This window comes from Drosophila eugracilis, unplaced genomic scaffold (genome assembly GCF_018153835.1).
Source record: "Drosophila eugracilis isolate 14026-0451.02 unplaced genomic scaffold, ASM1815383v1 contig_2152, whole genome shotgun sequence".
NCBI lineage: Eukaryota > Metazoa > Arthropoda > Insecta > Diptera > Drosophilidae > Drosophila > Drosophila eugracilis.
The window spans coordinates 1750500-1768515 of NW_024573036.1; the positions used below are offsets into that span (position 1 = coordinate 1750500).

The 18016-nt window shown below is 40.4% G+C and overlaps 1 protein-coding gene across 1 annotated transcript in view; it reads right to left on the bottom strand.

Moving 5' to 3' along the window:
* Nucleotides 1-18016, bottom strand: part of LOC108111032 — a 90505-nt gene that overhangs the window by 33228 nt on the left and 39261 nt on the right. The window contains exon 3 of the mRNA XM_017220359.2: nt 10764-10965. Coding sequence (XP_017075848.2) covers nt 10764-10965 — 202 coding nt within the window. The remainder of the gene's footprint in view (nt 1-10763; nt 10966-18016) is intronic.

Here is an 18016-nt window from a genome sequence, read left to right on the forward strand (position 1 = left end):
CTGTGGATTTTTTCGGGGCTCCGAAACTGAAACTGCAGCTGTGCTTGCGGCTGGCCTTTGGATTTGGAATTTTTGAGATATGAGTTCTTTTTCAACTTTTTTATGGTCAGAACTCAACCGAAAGGAACATTCCATTTTTCTAACCGAGCTATCAAAGGTCTGATCTAAAAGCGGTTTTTTAGAAAAAATACCGAAATATTCTCTAAAATTGTAGATTTTAAACAACTGGTACAAAATAACACTTTATTGCTGTAAAGAACTTTGCTTTGCAGTATTTTCCGCTTTTTCTTTGGCTGGATTTCTATTTTTGGGACAGAACACTTTTTATTTGCCCGGCTGCAGGAGAAATGCAATAACAACACCAGCAGCGACGGCTGTAAAATTTGTGCTGCGTTGTCGCCACAGTCAAAATGGGTGTGAAAAATAAATGTTAATATGGCAGGGTAGCAGGTCGGTCAGCAATGGGTCTTCCTCTATTGAAACCCAAGCCTAGAAGGTCAGAACTTCCAGCTTTACTTACATTTCGGGCAGCAAGCCTGGGCGAAAATTGCAGTAGAGAATTTATGAGTCTCTCGCGTTGGTTTCTCCGCCTTGCTCCCCTTTCTACATTTCTCCCCAGCCTTGAACTCCTGTTAATATTCTCTTTATTTACGACCCTGGAGAGGGTGTGAGAAACATGCTGCTCAAACACATCTTTTGGCGTATGCTGGGACACTTTGCATTACTTTGCATAATTTTTGGTGGCTATTAACTAGGGTATATAAGTTAATTACTTAGTTTGTTATAATTGAATATTACTTACATTAATTAGCCCAATGAACCTCATTTAATATATACTTAAAATGCTGTATTTGATAAGTCCAAAAGTGCATTATTACTCAGTAAGATCAAAGCTAATTTTCTTTTTTCCTAGTACTGATACTCCACGGTATTCTAACGGCGCTTCTCATATTTTTCACACATTTCCTCTTGTTTTATGCGCTTCCCCATTTCTCTTATTTTTGGCTCTTCCTTTTCACTTTCTTTGCTCACATTTTATTTTGCATATTTTGCTTTTTGCTGCAGCAATTTTTGGCTTTTGTCTGTCTGGCTGTCCGATGTTTTGTTGCCCGCTTTATATGCATAAATATGATGTTGATTTTTATGATTTCTATAATGTTTCATTATGCTGCGTTTTACGACACAAGCGGGAGCGAGTGGCCCTCCTTTTTGGGGGGTTACCGGGGCCAGAGTACACACATGTCTGTGCCATATAGACGGGGATATATTCCCGGGTATATCTCGCTTCGTTTCTGCCTTAATTTATGGGCCTTTTGTTTACAGTCGTGTGTATGTTGTTTGAACAATCCGCCTATCTGGTCTCCCGGTTCTGCTATTTTGCTCCACAGTGTAATACACTGGCCTCCGTTCCCCCAGCTTTTACCATTTTATGTGCGCTCAAAAGCCAATTTCGTAGAGATTTGCCCGGGTCCGAAACTTGCGGACCCATTATAAGCGCATAATCTTTTCCTAACACACATATTCGCCCGCACAACAGGGCCAAAAATGAAATGGCTAAGCTTCCCTAAGTCAGACCCTTCCCCTCCGACCATGTTGCTAGATAATTTTTGACTTTGGCAGACCAGAAAAATACTTGCCACACAATGCCGTACACTCCCACGCCCGTAGAATCTCCCAATTCCCCACTTTGTTCGGCAAATTTTAAAGCTCACTTCTAGGCGCAGCCCTAAATGACAGTTGAAGAAGTTCGCTGTCTAATGGCAAGCATTTGGGATAACTCAAAGAAAAAGATGTGCCACGGACACATTTTTGTTTAAGATTCTTTACTTCTACTTTCACAATGAAAAATAAAGTTTAATGTTAGGACTCTCTTTAAGGGCTTCCAAGCAGTTTAAAGATTCTGCAGCTATACGGAAGATTTAAGAACTTATTTTGTTATTTGTTTAATTTTTATTTAATTTAAAGCAAAATTCATTTTTTTTATAGATAAAAAAAATTTCTCGAGTTTTTCTCACTGTGAAATCGCGCCCGATGTCTAATTTCTTTAGACCGATTTTTTGTTCGCCTCCTGCTTTTTATGAGCAACGCCTTACAAATGAGTTTTAGCCAACTGACAAGGCCACCCGGGAGGCGGTTATATTTTTGGGGGGCGTGGCAAGTTGGAGAGCAGAGACCCCACGCCGGTCGTTCAGTTCTATTGCCTGCTTTATGACAGTTTCATAGACTTTTTATGTTTATGCCGGAGCGTTTAGTGAGCGCAGCTGTTGCGTCCGCCTGGCAAGGCCAACTGCCACTTTGAGTTGTGCCACCCATTTGCCGCCCACCTTTCCTCTGCCCCTAAGCTTTCTTTCGTATTCAGGGGGAGGTACAGTGAAGATTGAACTAAGAGGAACCAAAAGTAACAAAGGAACATTGATAAGAGCCTTTGAAACTAAATTGCATAGAAATTTACTTAAAGAGCTTTATTGGAAAGAAGTTGTTACTTTTTGGTATATATTAAGGACCCTCTGTGATAGTGTTTTTGCCCACAAAGGTTTCACTGTACCTTCGAGGCGTTTCCATACTTATATTTGCGTTTCTTATCTCCACGTAATTAAGGCAATGGCCAAAGGACCCAACTGCGTGCGGAATCCTCGGAGGCCGTTCGTTCTAATCATCATCGCCATAGTCATCATCGACAAGCGCTGTCATCCAGGGGTAGCCCCCTTGACCCCCTTAACCCTTGTCAGCCCGTTTCGAGTTCTTGGGGGCCGTCACAAAACTATGTATTTATTTTTTTTATATTTCACCAGGCCTCGCGGGAGCAATAATGTCTTTGGGGTTGGAATGGGGGTTGCCGGGCAACAGCTGCTGCCAAAAAACCCCCGTGAATTCACCCTACACCACCCACCATCTTTGTTTTATTTTCAGACAGCTTTCCGAGTGGAGGAGAGAAAAGTTCTCAGGCACACCTGCTCATCAAGGAGTCCTGATTGGTAACAGGTTACGGGATAACAGTTAACAGATTTCTCCTGTTGATTTTGCCCCTTGAATTTTTAATTACTGCGCCACGCGAAGAGCTCAAATATTCGCATCGAAAATTATGTTCCGACTTAAGATGTCTGCAGAAAGTTGAGCGTCTGGTTACTCTTTCATTAAAGTTTAATTTTTATTCGCCAGCGAAGAAGTGCTCAAATTGGTTTAATCGTAAAGAAAGCTGAATCTTTTATTGATGCTTTCATGGAAAGCGAAAGTTTGAGCTGATTTGATTTGGGTTTTTAGCGGTGTCAGTTCTAAGTTGATTCTATTTAGATTTGACTATACCGAAATGTATCTATTAGAGGTTGCCAAATATAAAATAATTCTTATCTAGGTAAGTGAGAGGGAAAATTCATTGAGAAAGCTTTGCAGAGACTCATTAATTTACTTCTAAGTTACCTTCATTAGTTTTTAGCAAACCACTCTTACTATTAAACCAAGTATTATTTTCAAGGTGCCTGCCTTTCACCAGAACACTGTGTAATTTGTAAGTTGCAGCTCTTTGATAGCACGATATCCGTGGCAAGCTTCGAGCTCCACATTTTAATGAGCACCCGGGCTGCATCTTTATATAGATGTAGATGTTAATGCCCGATATTCGCACTTAATGAGCTTCACCCCTCATAAAGTTTGGCCATAAACTATGCTCGGGGTGGACTTAAAGTTGCCGGGCACATTAAAAGGCCGGAACGGAACCCCGCCCTGGGTCAGGGCCATTAAATGGGCTGGTATCGCAGGGGGGAACACACATCCTTAAGACAATTTTCGATAAGCTTTTCAAAAACCCTCTTCATTGTCTGTCAATGCACTAGCGTGAGTAAAAAATATTTCTACATTAAAGGTGACAGCGACAGACGTTACCACTGACTCCTCATTTCGGCCCCTGAATCCGGGCTGAGGTTCTTGGTCCTGGATGCCGGTGCCTGTGACAGCGCCAGCAGGAAACAAACAAACAACGCAGCAATGCAAACACCAGCCAGATGGGATCGGGGTCCCGGGGTCGCAGGGAATTCCAGGACAGTGCGTGTGTTTATTTTGTCGTAAATTGATTTTAACGGCGAATGACAAACAGCAGAAGCAGCAGAGTGACGGCACGAACGCCATTTTGCGGCATTTAAAAATGTATTTAAAAATTGTAAGACTGCTCTAGATGAGCTCTTAAACCGGAGATAGTCGGTAGTCACATTGTTACGCTCTTAACTTTAATACTGCGAGAAAGTTTAAGGGGCTTTCACGCAAGCAACAATCTAAGTTACATCCTGAAACTTAAATATAAGGAGCTGAAAACATTAATAAAGTGTAAAAATTATGAGGATTTCAGTTTTGGTAGTATTTAAAATAAAATGTATGAAAATAATTATAAATCTTTTAAAAAATATAAAGTGGGATGATGTTTTAATTTATTTTGGCCATCAGTATTTCTTAGGGAAAGTAGCCAGCTTTATCCGTTCCGTGGCGCGGCATATTCATACTCTGATTAGAAAAATTATTACATAAAATTTATGTTAGTTGACAAAGTTTATGGGTTTGTGAAGCGAGGAAGAAGCAGTGTAAACTGGTGGGGAAGATGGAGACAAGACATGGCAAGGATGTTAATGGCTTCCCTTCTGGGTTGTCGCTCACCATCTAAACTGTATTATGGCAGCCACAAAACAACCTTAATAAATGTCGACACAAAAGCGGGTGGCGGGGCCTTCCCCCGGGGAAAGGGCGGAGGGAAAGTGTCGTCGTCTACCTGGCAACATGTTAAGCAGGTGTTTCCAAATCACTTACGTCGAAACATCGCCGAAACAACAGCGCCAGAGACAGGACCTTGCAAAGGATGCTGCTTGCTCCTGATTCAGAGTATGATTCTGCCTCCGGCGACATTGTCGACGACTTGGCAACAATAACAGCGAGCAAATAATAAACAACAAATTTAGCAACATCAACTTTTCCCTCTGCCTTTCCCACGCCATCACTCAAATGCAGTACGCGGCGTATGCGTAATGTGCAGGAGAAGCCATCCAAGCTTACAGCATATCCTGTCAAAGTATTTGGCAATTCTGAGCAAATATTTGCTACATTAATTGCTCTGACTTGAAGTTTATTGGCATAGTTGTTTAATTTAAACTATTCGTTTTATTAATTAGAATTTAAATAAGTTAGCTCGGCTCGAGTGGTGGGAAAATAATCAGCCAGGAATTCAACAACCTTGCTTGTGAGCGGATTTTGGAAAAATATTTCTAGTCTAATTGTAACTCTTTAATACTTTCCTCTTAAAGACTGCAATTTAACTCAAATGTTTATCAAAATTTCTTTCCATAAAAACTAAGTCTGCTTTCTTGCCGTAAAACAAATTCCATAATTTTCGGGTATTCAAATGAAATAAGTCGCACTTGAGAGTCTTTAAGCTGGATCCAGCCAAGTGTAAGCTAGCAAATGACAACAATGCCGGCAATAAAAAAAAAACCATTTAAAGTGAATTATTCATAAAGTTTGGCGACTCAGACGGAAGGGAGGAGCGGGCCTACTGCTTCCTGTGTGTCATGGCCGTGGCTCCTGCGTTTCCCCACCAGTCCACCGACCCTCAGCATTTCTGCGGTTATTGCGGCGAAGAATGGCGGCCGGAAGTACACGTTGACAAGTCGCACTTCGTACGGCGGACAACTTCCGGCGGCGGCTCTCTCGCTCCGCTTTCGGTTTTCGGTTTGCCCCGTAGCTTTATGAACTTCTCATGGCCGGCGGGCGGTCGGACACCTTCTGTTCCGCCGAATCCCCTTCATATTTTCCCCTGTTTTCCACAGTTTTCCTCTTGTCCTTCCTCTCCTCTCTTCCCCCCGCCTCTCCCTGTCGTGAACTTTTCCCTTGGCCAACCGCCCACCGCATGTGCGTATTTGCATGGAGCAGCGGCGAGTTTAAGACCGTTTGCTGTGAGTCTTGTTTATGTTTCAAAGTGTGTGCGTGCACTGGAAAAAATGAAAGAACACTTAATACAAAATTTAATTTCCAGTTTTGATGAGAAAACATATTTACTCAACGAGCTAATAGATTCTAGACCCTGAATTTTTCTGCAAAAATTAGATTTTTACCAAGATTTGCGATATTTTTATTCGGGTTTATGGTCAAATCGAGAGACACAGATACAAGAAATACTGCTTAAAGCAGCTATAGAGTAAAGCTAAATGTTTCTATACTATTCCAGACAATTTTGAGAAAATCAATTTTTTCAATTTTCGGATTTTTGGTGAGGGGGTACAAATATCTAATTTTGCGAAATATGGCCAAAAAATTACATTTTAAGCTGTGAATGCAGTTTTGTTAGGAATCGAAATACAAACATAACGAGGTATGACATTCAATATTCCGACCATTTTTGGGTTTGCTATGCGAAAAATAATGATTTTTGGGGGGGAAATCAGGGTGATCCAAACGCATTTTCGAATTTTGCAAAAAAAGACCAAAAAATTAAATTTTAAACTGGGAATGCAGTTTTTCTGGAAATTGAATTACAAACTCAACGAGGTACTACATTTCATATTCGGACTAGTTTACCATACTCCATCTCTTAGAGCAAGTAAGTGAAAAATATTTTATTTTTAAATTTCATTTGTGATACAAACCTCGTTGGAAACTGTTTTCTTAGTGTACTACCATGTGTGGTTATGTACATGTCTGCTGGCTTAAGCTAACTTTAAATTACGCTTAGCGACTGAAATTAATTTACGCAACGCCACGAGGACCAAAACAACAAAACATCGCCGGCAAATGTGCAAATGTGTCGAGTGGGGCGAGGGCGAAACCGCTCTTGGATGGCTAAGGGCGTGGCTGGGGGGGTGCGGACTAAGCCTCTTTCGGGGTTTGTGCATTCCATTGGGCAAATCTGCAAAATCTGTGTCCTAGGTCGTAAAGTCATTTAATGCGTCGCGCAAAGTGGAAATCATTAAATGCGCTTGTTGAAAAGGCCATTTGATATATCGGAATCGAGTTGGTTGAAGCTGGGTCGGTTTTTGGACAGCTCTTGACGGCTGCGAACCGCATTTGGGTTCCAGATTAATTGCGGATTGTTCCGGGATTGATTTATAGTCGTTTTGAAGGGTGATATATGGCCTTTATTTGGATGCAAGGGAAGTGAAATTAAAAATTTATTTATGTTTTCAAAATGCGACTAGATATTCTAATTAGTTTAATAAATAAACTCCAAAAAGGAGGTTATTTAAGATTTATTATAAGCTAAAAATGTATTGACAAATACGGTTGTTTATCCAGCACTGACATGCTAGGCTTCCCGTCATTCCTCAGCACTGGCCTACAAATGAGACATATAAATAAGCACTGAAAAGTCATCGATTTATCCCCCTTTCGCTCACTAACTTGACCATTTGACCAGCTAATTTCCAATAAGTTTTGGGAATCAATCAAATTTCACAATTGCCCTGCTCCATCAACGGGGCTCAGTGATGGATGGATTGAATTGGGATTGGGACTGGGATTGGAAATGGCTCGCTTTCCGACTCTCTGGCCATCGGTCAGATACATTGCTCTTATCTTTTTGCGGTTCCCCGCCCGAAAATTGTCATTTTGATGACCTTAACAACCTCGAATGTTGCCCAAACCCGCATTTTATTTGCGCCGCTGCCTGTTTGCTGAATGATATTGGAATTTTGCCTGGTGCCCGCCCCTTGTTGTTTAAGTGCCGCAAACATTTCGCTGGTGGAGCGTGCAAAACAATCAAAAAATTTGCTTTTCACTGAACAGATAGCAAAATACACAGCTCAGAAAATAAAAATAAAAGCCGAGAGCATGAAGAATGAATGAAAAAAATACGGAAGCATCCGGAACATCAGTGGGAGGCATTTTTCAATTGTGTTAAAAGAAATTTAATATGAAACTCATGCTGTCTATCGATTTTTAATTTTGATTTGCTAAAGCCCATGACTCTTTGTTGTGGTTCCTCTGCCGTGGCAAAAATTTTGATACTCCCCTGGGAGAAAAGGAATCGAAAGGCTGAAATGGCTTTCCAATTTTTTTGTTGCATACTTTTTCGCTAGGAACTTAAAAAGTTGGTTGCCATGCATGGCTGGTGTTGTATTAAATTTAAGTGCTAAAAATAGCAGAATAAGTAATATCAGTTACTGTATTGATTATGATGAAAAATCAGTAGAATGCACCTATCATATACTCTATAAAATGCGTATTTTTTTTCATGAATTAGTTCTATCGCAGGGTATCCTGTGAATTCGTTCATTCCCTGCCGACTGATGTTGTTATTTGTTTGAATATATATCCACTTTATATTAATGTGGACTACGACTCAGCTGACACATTTCGCATTTTGGGTGATGGATGAGCGGCAATAATTTCTGCTATTTATGCAAACGTAGCTTGTTGTTATCAATGGATGGTCCCAAGTTCCCCAGTTTTCCCCAGTTTGCCCGGAATCAGCCCAGCTTGCCTCTTTATGCGGGTCAACGTTTAACCTTTACCTTGGCGAGAGACATACATCAAAATACACAGATCAAATGCTGACTTTTTGGGGCCTGGAAAAGGCAACACGTGTGTTGTTTCCAGCCCGATGCGACATCTATCGGAGATATGGAAACATATATATTTTCTATATAGGCGGGGCTCTCCACTTATGCAAATTGAAATGCAAATAAGCCATGCCGACTGTATAGGCGTTTTATGTTCAAATCTCCTCGAAAGTCGGCTGCCTTTTGTGTTTCCCAACTCGTATTTGTGTATTTTGTATTTCGTATTTCGTATTTTGTTATGGCACGCTTTATTGAATTCATTTAAAAAACAATTTATCTTTTCGCATGCTACCGTTGCCGTCGCTGCCGCTGCCGCAGCCGTTGGGAAAGGCTTTTTCCTTTCTTCTCGTTTTGTTCCACAGAAGCGAAAACCTTGGAAAAAATCGGCCAGAGTTGCAGCGCCTTTTGTCTAACATCCCAATTAGCCTTTTGTTTCGATGTCAATGCAAAACAGCAAACCCTTCTTTTTCACTATTTTTCGTTTTTCACCCATTCATTTCGAGTCCAAGCTGTGAGCATAAAAAATTGAAAGGATTTTTCCTCCTGTCGGTCACGCCTTTTAAGGATCACAATTGCCTTTTGTGCGCCGCCTCCTGTCAATGACTAAATGTATGGCTGTACAGAAAAATGAGGAAAGAAAGAAATCTGATGGCCTTTTAACAACTAGAACTTGGCTGGAAAAAACGGGAGTTTTCTTTTGCTTCTGAGTGAGGATATGGCTTAATGGGCGGTTCTACAGAAGTTCCTTTGTAGAGAGGTTAAAGCGCTTGAAGGGAACCACTTTAAACTGGTCAATATTGAGTGATATTCTCCTGAATACATTACAACTATTTCATTGCTTAGATATATATTTTATATATTCCTGAAATTTAAATCAGATTCCTCTTAATAGGAAATGGAAAACTCCCTTCTCCGCCTTGTATACATCTCAGATATTTTCGCGCCCTCTTCTTGTTTTGCACCATTAGTCTGGATCCCAGGGCCACATAAATCAAGCAAATTGTTTAACGGGCGATTAGCGAAATTGTGTTATAATAATTCTTATTTTATTTTCGGCGCCTCGGCGCTGTTTCATTTCGCTGCTTACACGTTTTTGGCATTTGCATGTTCCTGTGGCTGCTGCTACTTAGCGGAAACATGCAGTACATGTATCTGCCGGATCATTTATTTATTATGCTTGTCGTCTGGCGGTGCCTGCCCACTGCCACACCTCGGCCTCCGCCTCCACCTCCGCCTCCGTCTCCGCCCCTTAACCTTGCGATGGGCCTTTGTCTGGCATGTATTTTGAATGGCCTGTTGAAATTTTCCAAGCGATTTGCAGCATACGCCGCATTGAATGTTTTTCTCGATCCCTCCCTCTGCCATTATTATTTTTGTTGTGTTTTTTGCCGCTTTCTGTTGTTCAGCATTCACGCTCAAAATGCTGTGGAAAATGATTATTATGATTAATAAATAAATATCCTGGCAGCTCTCTGAGCAGTATTCAACGCATTTTGTTCAAACAGTTCGAAAAGTTTCCACCCTTCCCAGTTTTTCCTACTTTCCCCTTCATGTTTTTCAGTTTCATAGGGATTTTCATAATGTAAGAGTTTGAAATTAAGTTGCGTATACGCAATGTGTTTACACGTATGTACAGCGGGTGTCTGCCTATGGGAAAGATATTTCTATCTTACACTATGTGAATGAAGAACAAAAAATAATCATAAATAATATATATAATTATTATTAAATTTATTCTAAGTTTCGACACCTATTTAACGATTTTCCTTGTTCCTCATTAGCAAAGTTTGCGACTTTCGTAATCACTTTTCATCTCCAGACCCTGATATCTTCTCCTGCCAATGTATAGCAATGATTTTGGGCAACAGCTGCGCCAGATGGTCCAAAGGGATCCAGGGAGGTCCCGAAGGGAAGCCATCAACTTGTTTGTAATGAATTATCGCCAGCAGATGAACATTTAATGATGTACAATGGCATCGATGACGTTGTCGCCGGCAATTTTAATAAATTTAACAGTCGAACGGCCGAGACTTGGGTGGCGCATCCTTCATCTTTTATCGCGAGGGAAAACAATCCTGCCCTCGCTGGCAATTAAATAAATGTCCTTAACCCTTGACATCGCCGGCCAGCCAGCTCATTGACAGCCATCAGCCATCAGCAATCGGCCATCAGCGTGGAATTTATGGGACCAGGCCTGTGTCTGTGATTTATCGGCCCATTGCACAAACTTACCGATAATTCGAGTTGAGCTGCACATCGCCAATGGCCACGTTCTCGAACAATGTGGGACAGCAGGTCCATCGTGCCCAGTAGAAGGTGAAGTCGGTCGAGTCGTAATGCTCGGTGAAGCGGCACTTGAGCACCAGATCGACGCCCTCACGCGTGTCCAGCGAATCGTCCCCGGAGATCAGGCCAATCGAGAGCCAAAGGTGACCTGCAATGACACAGAAAGTCGATTACACCAGCAAAAATACATGGCATAAAATAAAATATATAAAAATATGCACTTTTAATACGTTCGAGACTGCTTTTTCTCTTAGTCGTACATACAACAACATTTGTTTCCGGATAACTGGCAGCGGCAATTCAATTACCTTGTGCAAATTTCAGCCCGCGTACATTTAATTAAGAGAGAACCCGTCGAAATCCAGCTCAAATTCGTATAACAACATTGATATAGCCTCGCTGCTAAACTGATTTGATTTATTTTTTCACTATTATTAACGCAGCAGAGCAAAAACGAAAATCAATACCATCGGAGCGGCAGCGCCAATGGTACATGCACCAAAAATAAAGAATCAACAATGCAAAAAAAATGTATATAGAAGTGGTATTGTAGAAACTCGTGGAAATTGTAAATCTATACCACAAAAATGAATAATTCACATGCCACGCCAACCAAAACACAATAGCCAGGGAGTGGAAGAACTGCATCCAAATTGGTTTGCGTTCCCGGAAAGAATTTCCACACAAATTGCGGGATTCTTTACCCATTAAACGAGTTTTCGTTTTTGTTTATTTCAAATTGGATTTTTAAGAATATGTTTTTATAAGATAAGAATATTAAAGTATTTGTTATGTATTTAATTTTTTAATTTTACAAGCTATCCATCAGCATTAAAGGTAAAAATTAATATTTAAATTTCATTCCACTACATTAAGCTTTACTGTCCCAAAGTTTTTGTTTGCAGAAATCAAGGAAAAATCTTTCGGAGAACCAAATTAACCGGAAATAATCGAAACAAAATTTATTGCTCGCATGGAGTATCCAAAAAAATAATGCGTGCAGCATGCCAAGACTTTTTTGCGGGCGTTAAATATAATTTTAGCATGCGAGTTTCCGCGTTTTTATCAACTCGAAACTATTTGAGCATAATTGCTGGTGAAAAATCTGGAAAATAAGTTTTCCGGAAACAATTCCAATCAAATTTCGCTAGCTGCGCTTCCTTGCTCGTTTCTTTTTTATATTTCTGGTGTGGGGGAAATGAAACTTTGAAGCTTTTACTTGTGGTCGTTTTACAGTTTTAGCAGCACCGGTCAAATAAAACTAAGCACGCAGTTTAGTTTGGCGTGTTTTTCCCTTTTTTTCGAGTGTGTATTCAGCTAAATGGAGCAAATGGTCGAGTGGACGCCATTGGGTCGAGTGCTGGCCGGAAAACGGGGGTGGGAAAGCGAGGGAAAATGGGGAAAGTGCAGGGGATGGGGCAGTTGTTTGCACATGCAGCGCTTAGTTTTAATTTGTCTGCCTGAATTTTAGTTTTTTGTGTGCTCCTGCTTTTTATATTCTCCGCTTTCCTTGTTTTTCCACTCCGCTCAATTTTCATGTATTTTGTTGAAGCAAATCTGTTTTTTGTGCAATCTGCCCATCCATAGATGTATGTATGTTTGTGGAAAATTGTTACCCAATTCGCCCTCCATTGTTACGCTCGCTTTTTCCTATGAAGCCATATATTTAACGAAGCAACAGCTTTATTCTGTTGGGGATTTTTGGTATATAAGCGCATAGTACAAAACACAAACAGCTCAATGCACTGCGGCTGCAGTTTCGATTGCTTCCATGGCTCAAATGTATGCTACGTTTTTTCGCCAGCTGCCGCTGCTACTGCTATTCCTTCCGCTTTTCCTTTTTTGATTCAACCATGTAGAAACTTTTGGGCAGCACTCTCTTGCTGTTATTGTAATTAACAGTCGGCAAGACAAAAAATTGAAATATTCGGAAAAACAAGGCTTCCGGCATTTCTTTGCTTTAAGTTGGTATTTTCCCTACAATACCTTTCTGATAGGAATGCTAACGGTTGAAAAAATATATTATAATAACTTTTTATTACATGGAAAGGATTTCATAAGAGAGTTACTCGAATTAAAAGCATACCTTCTACACTCGTATTCTATCAGCCGATTTGATTGATTTAATATATAAGTTTGTTGTCAATTATTACTATTATTATAATTATAATTATTATTATTATTTAAAAAGGCATTTTTGTTTATTTAATAGCGTAGAATACAAACAGGTAGCCAAAGAATTTGCACAATTATCCCCTTTTAATCATCCTTCTAATATCAATCTTCTAATCGGACGAATTTGTAAACAGTTGCCAAACCAATTAGAGGGCAAAATCGCAGTTCGATCAACGAAGGTAATTTGAAAATTCAGGGAAATCAACATGAAAGCGAGTATGAGCGGAAAAGCTGACTGCGAATCGGGTTTAACATTTGCTTTGGCTACCGATTTACATATTTCCAGGCAAATAATTATGAATAAGCGACGAGCTTGTCCCTCGAGGGCCTTCAATTGCCATGACCACGACCCCGCCGCCCCTTTGTGCATATGAAAACATGAAATGCATATGCATATAGATTTCATTTGCTTTATATAAGTTGATTTCGAAAGCGGGGGCGGGAGAGGTGGCGGAAAATTACTATGAGCATGTCGAAAGAAAAACACTTTTTTGGCCAGAGCTCGAGGAAAAACTCACTATAAAATGTGTCGAAGTTTTTCCGGGGCCTTCCCTACCCCAGCCTGTTTTCTTTTTTGGCCTTAAGGCTGAAATGTATTTTGCAATTATTTAAACAAGCTTTTGCAATCTGATGGATTTTAAAATGTAAATTAACTTTGTTTGCATACGAAAGTTTTCACTCGCAGCGGAAAAACTTATTCCGTCCCATATGTGTGTGAGTGTGAGTGTGTGCATTTTGTAATAATTAGCCATCATTAGAGTTTCGGCAAAGTTTTCCACCGTCTCACTTTTCCTGCCAGCTTTATGAATTTTTCAATTGTTCGCTGGAGAACCGAGAACTGAGCACTGAAAACTTTATCTCCACTCAGTTCAGTTGAGTTCAGCCCGACTCGAAAAGCTTAAACATTCATAAATGCAAGTGCACACTGCACTTGAAGAAATGAATGAGGTAAAGGAAACTTATCTTTTTTGATAAATTTTCATATTTTCTTATGAATCAAAGAATTGTCTTTGCTCTTATCGGCATACTATAACACCTATTACTTTAAACTTACAATTTCTAAGACACTTTTTCCTTCTCTGTAGAAAGGGGGAGAAGCATGAAGTCGGAGTTCGTTTGGACCAAAAAGATGCCAAAGCAAAAGTCAAGTCTGGCCAAATGCAACCCAAACAAACCCAAAGCAAACAACAAAAACTTTATACACACTCGTAAAAAAAATGAAACTTTTTCACTTTATGGTATAGTTTTTTTGTTGTTTAGTTTTTTAGTTTCTGTGGCTGTGGTTATTCTTTTTTGCGTATGTCGAGTTGGACTTTGTTTGGGGTCGACGACGCGTCGTCTTCATAAACACAAATGGCATCATAGGCATGGCATGTGGGTAAATATGAAGTCCTTAGAATAGAGCCAGGGTGGAATGCTCTGAGCTAGCCGAAAAAGTGATATGATATGATTGAATAATAAATAAATCTAGGTTAATACAAATAACGCCTCACTTGGCACATCAACAACTTTTTGTATTGACGAAAGGCTACAACGAAAAAGCCGTTTTAATTGAATGACTTGCTGAAAAGAGTGATTGTTTTTTGAATCATTTAATGGTGATTTAATTAATTCAAAAAGTCAGTGATTTAAAAATAAATTCAGTTTGTTCTCTTAGCTTTTATGTTTTATTTTATTTTAGTTTTAAATTATTTCTCATGCAAATAATTCTAGAGTTAAGTACTTATTTGGCTCTAACTTGCTTCCAAGTGAGACATTTAATGCACTTATGGCTAGCAGGGGGCATAATCAAACGAAGTGTGTTGCACTTTGGTTGCAACTTCCCCTGCAGCAATTTGAGTTTCCGTCACTTCCTTTGCCCCCATAATTTTCCGCTTTCCCCCACAGCCGCCAGCCATGGAACATACAACACTGGTACATCATTTTCTGGCGGTGTCTGCTTGACTTGTTTGTAATTATTTATTTCGCATAGAGTGTGGCAGACTCTGTGCGTAGACAAGAATTATGGCATTTCGGGCATTGTGTGTGTGATGTCTGGAGTTTTTAAAACAGATTTCATGCTACAACGCCGACAAGACCATGAGCGGGATGAGGTGGGAAAATGTTTTTCCCGAACAAAATGCAACTAATGTGTGTGGCCGTGTGTGCGGGGGTGTGTGTTACACTTAAAACAAGCTGTTTTCTTGGCTCGTTTACTTGTGGCTTTCCCCGGCTGTTGTTGAGACAACCCCTGGATTTTCCCCTTAACCCTCCCCTCTACAATTTTCCCTGTCCAGCTTCTGCTTTTCTTTTAGCTTAATGCGAATTTCTGCTCTTAACATCAGCCATTGTTGTTTTTTTTTGTGTGTTTTGAGTATGAGTGTGTGTGTGTGTGTGGCATATAAATATAATATGTAGTCTTGCCTCCTGCCATTGTTGTTGCAAAATATATTACTTTTTAACCTCGGAGTTCCAGGGAACTCCCCGCTCCCCTTATTTTTGCTCATAACAATTACAACAATAGCAATTGCTGCCTGAAAATCAACTATATGTATATGCGGAGAGCTTCTTGGCCAGTGACGTAGCTTTGGACTTGAAAAGGGATTAACTTGGAAGCTGGGAAGCCTTTGGGTCACCAAAGGAATTGCAAAAATCAGGGAATCGGTTTTTGGTTCGCATTTGAGGTGCAATTTTCTAATGGCTTTTGGGTAAAAGGAAAACAAGCGAGGGCTTAGATTGTTAAGAATAGTTTTGCAACTAACTCAGAAATATTAAACTCTATCACTTTTTTAAATTTCTTGAATGAAAACGGGGGCTATGAATCTTACTGAAGTTGGAGTTTTACATGTGTAAATGCTGTTCCGATTAATCCCCCTTTTCTAAGAGCCTTTCTATCCACATCTCTGACCATATTTCCAAGTTTATGGCTCTGTGCTCCGTGTAATGTGTTGCTGACATGCGCTAAGTTGTTGCGGTTGCTTTTGCTATTGCTTTGCCTCTGCTTTTGCTGCTGTGCTCTAATGCCATAAGTCTTTAGTGGGGCTCTCAAAGCAACTGGGAGGATCCTTTGTCGGCTGGGATAAGAACTCGCACAAGGGATATGCCATCCCATATCCAGTGTGTGTGCCTGTGCTGAAGCATATGTGGCAGCTCATACGCTTAACAAGACATTGCAGCTGCAACGGCAACACGAACAGCCTGAGAAGGGATGCACTTGGAAAAACTAGATAGGAGATAAAGGAGATAAAGACCTAGAATCTATAAAACAATGTCTGTCCATTAGTAGATTCTGTAAGTCATTTGATTAGATTTGTAAATAAAACAGACAAAAGTTTATGCAGATCAAAGTCTAGTTTCTTTTATCCTGATTTTCCTCAGTGATTCCTGAATGGAGAGAACAGCTTATGTGACAAATATTTGCCGCACATAAAGCATAACAAGCGATCCAGGAGAAAAAGTGGATTGCAATCCGTTCGTTCGTCGAACAATCGCCAGTCAATCGGAAGGTAAACAAGCGACTGAAGTTTAATAATGAATTCTGCTACCCTACCCCGCTTTTGGGGACCATTTGATGTCCTCGCCCGGTGAGACAACTCATTAAGAAGTCGGAATGTGAAGCATTTGCAAATTAACTGCAAACGTTGCGTATGCGTAATGTGAGGCAGAACCAAGTATTTGCTTAGCCGTCGCCGGGTATGAGGAACATGCCTGGAAAATGGATCTCTCGGAGTGGGAAATGCGGAAAACATGGCTGATGACTAAGCGATGGACGCCGCTGAGTGGAAAACCGGAAGTGGGCGGTGGAAAAATGGAGGATGAGTAGAGGCAATTACATCAACCGCCGGGGATCAGGAATTATAAACCCAGCGATGCTCTTAGCGGGATTTTGTGCAGGGATTATGTTTGGCGAATCTATACCGAGAGTCCATGGGGCTATTTTATATGGAGGCTGGATACGGAAAATGCAAAGGAGTGATTCTTAAGAATAGATTTATAACGTATGTAGATGGTATTTAATAAATAAACTTAAGTTGAGAACTTTTGCCTACATTAATTTCTAATCCAAGCAAATACTTTAATTTCGCCACTTTTTAGGAACTGAGAAAATAATATTTCCTCAACCATTTAGGTATTTTTACACAGCTAATGTGCCCGAAATGGAAATATGATTTCCCCATCTTCATGGCTTATGGCTGGTGGGCATGGGAAAAGTTTTACGCTGCGTATGCGTAACATCTGGCTAAATCGCTGCCAGTTGGGATTGCAGCGGATTTGGTTGGAAAGTGGGGGAGGGTTGGGTAAAGGGGAATGGGAAAAGGGAGGGGAAAGGCAGTGTGTAAGGACTTGTGTGCCACTCAGAATACCCAATTTCACTTTAATTAAAACATTTGCAGCTAGTAATGCTGGCAAAAGTTGCCTATCCACTTAAAACGAGCGGCGGAGAGGGGAGGAGCCGCGCCATCCAGGGCACGTATATTACATAATATGCCATTAATAAAAGTGTTTAAAGTTCACTTAAGTGCCGCACGGAGCTTTAGACAAACGGAAACCGTATCAACAACAGTTAAAGCAAACCGAGCAAACTAAAACCCACGCACACATATATAAAACGGGGAGGGAGGAGGAAAAGGGGTCTGGGACATATCCTACTCATACCTATACTGGAACACTCGGATCCCATGACGGACTGTCAAGCAGTTGGGTCCCCGTTTTATATGCGACCAGTGCAAAGTAAACATTTTCAGAATGAGGATGACAATGAACGGGCGGCGGAGAACAGGGGGCTTGGAAAACAGAAAGGAGCGGTCGTAGAGGACTCGAACGGCAAGAAAATTGAAATGAAAAATCAACGTCACATTGCAACTAGAACTTCATTTATGCTGCCAGCTAAGGGGAGGCCTACGCCTCTGCCTTGCACAAAAAAGAAATGTTTTTTATATAAAAACAAATTATTACTACTTACTAATATTTGTATTTTTTTATGAATCTTCAATATACATTTTTATAACAGCTAATGCCTTGACTAGAAACCCATTCTAATAACA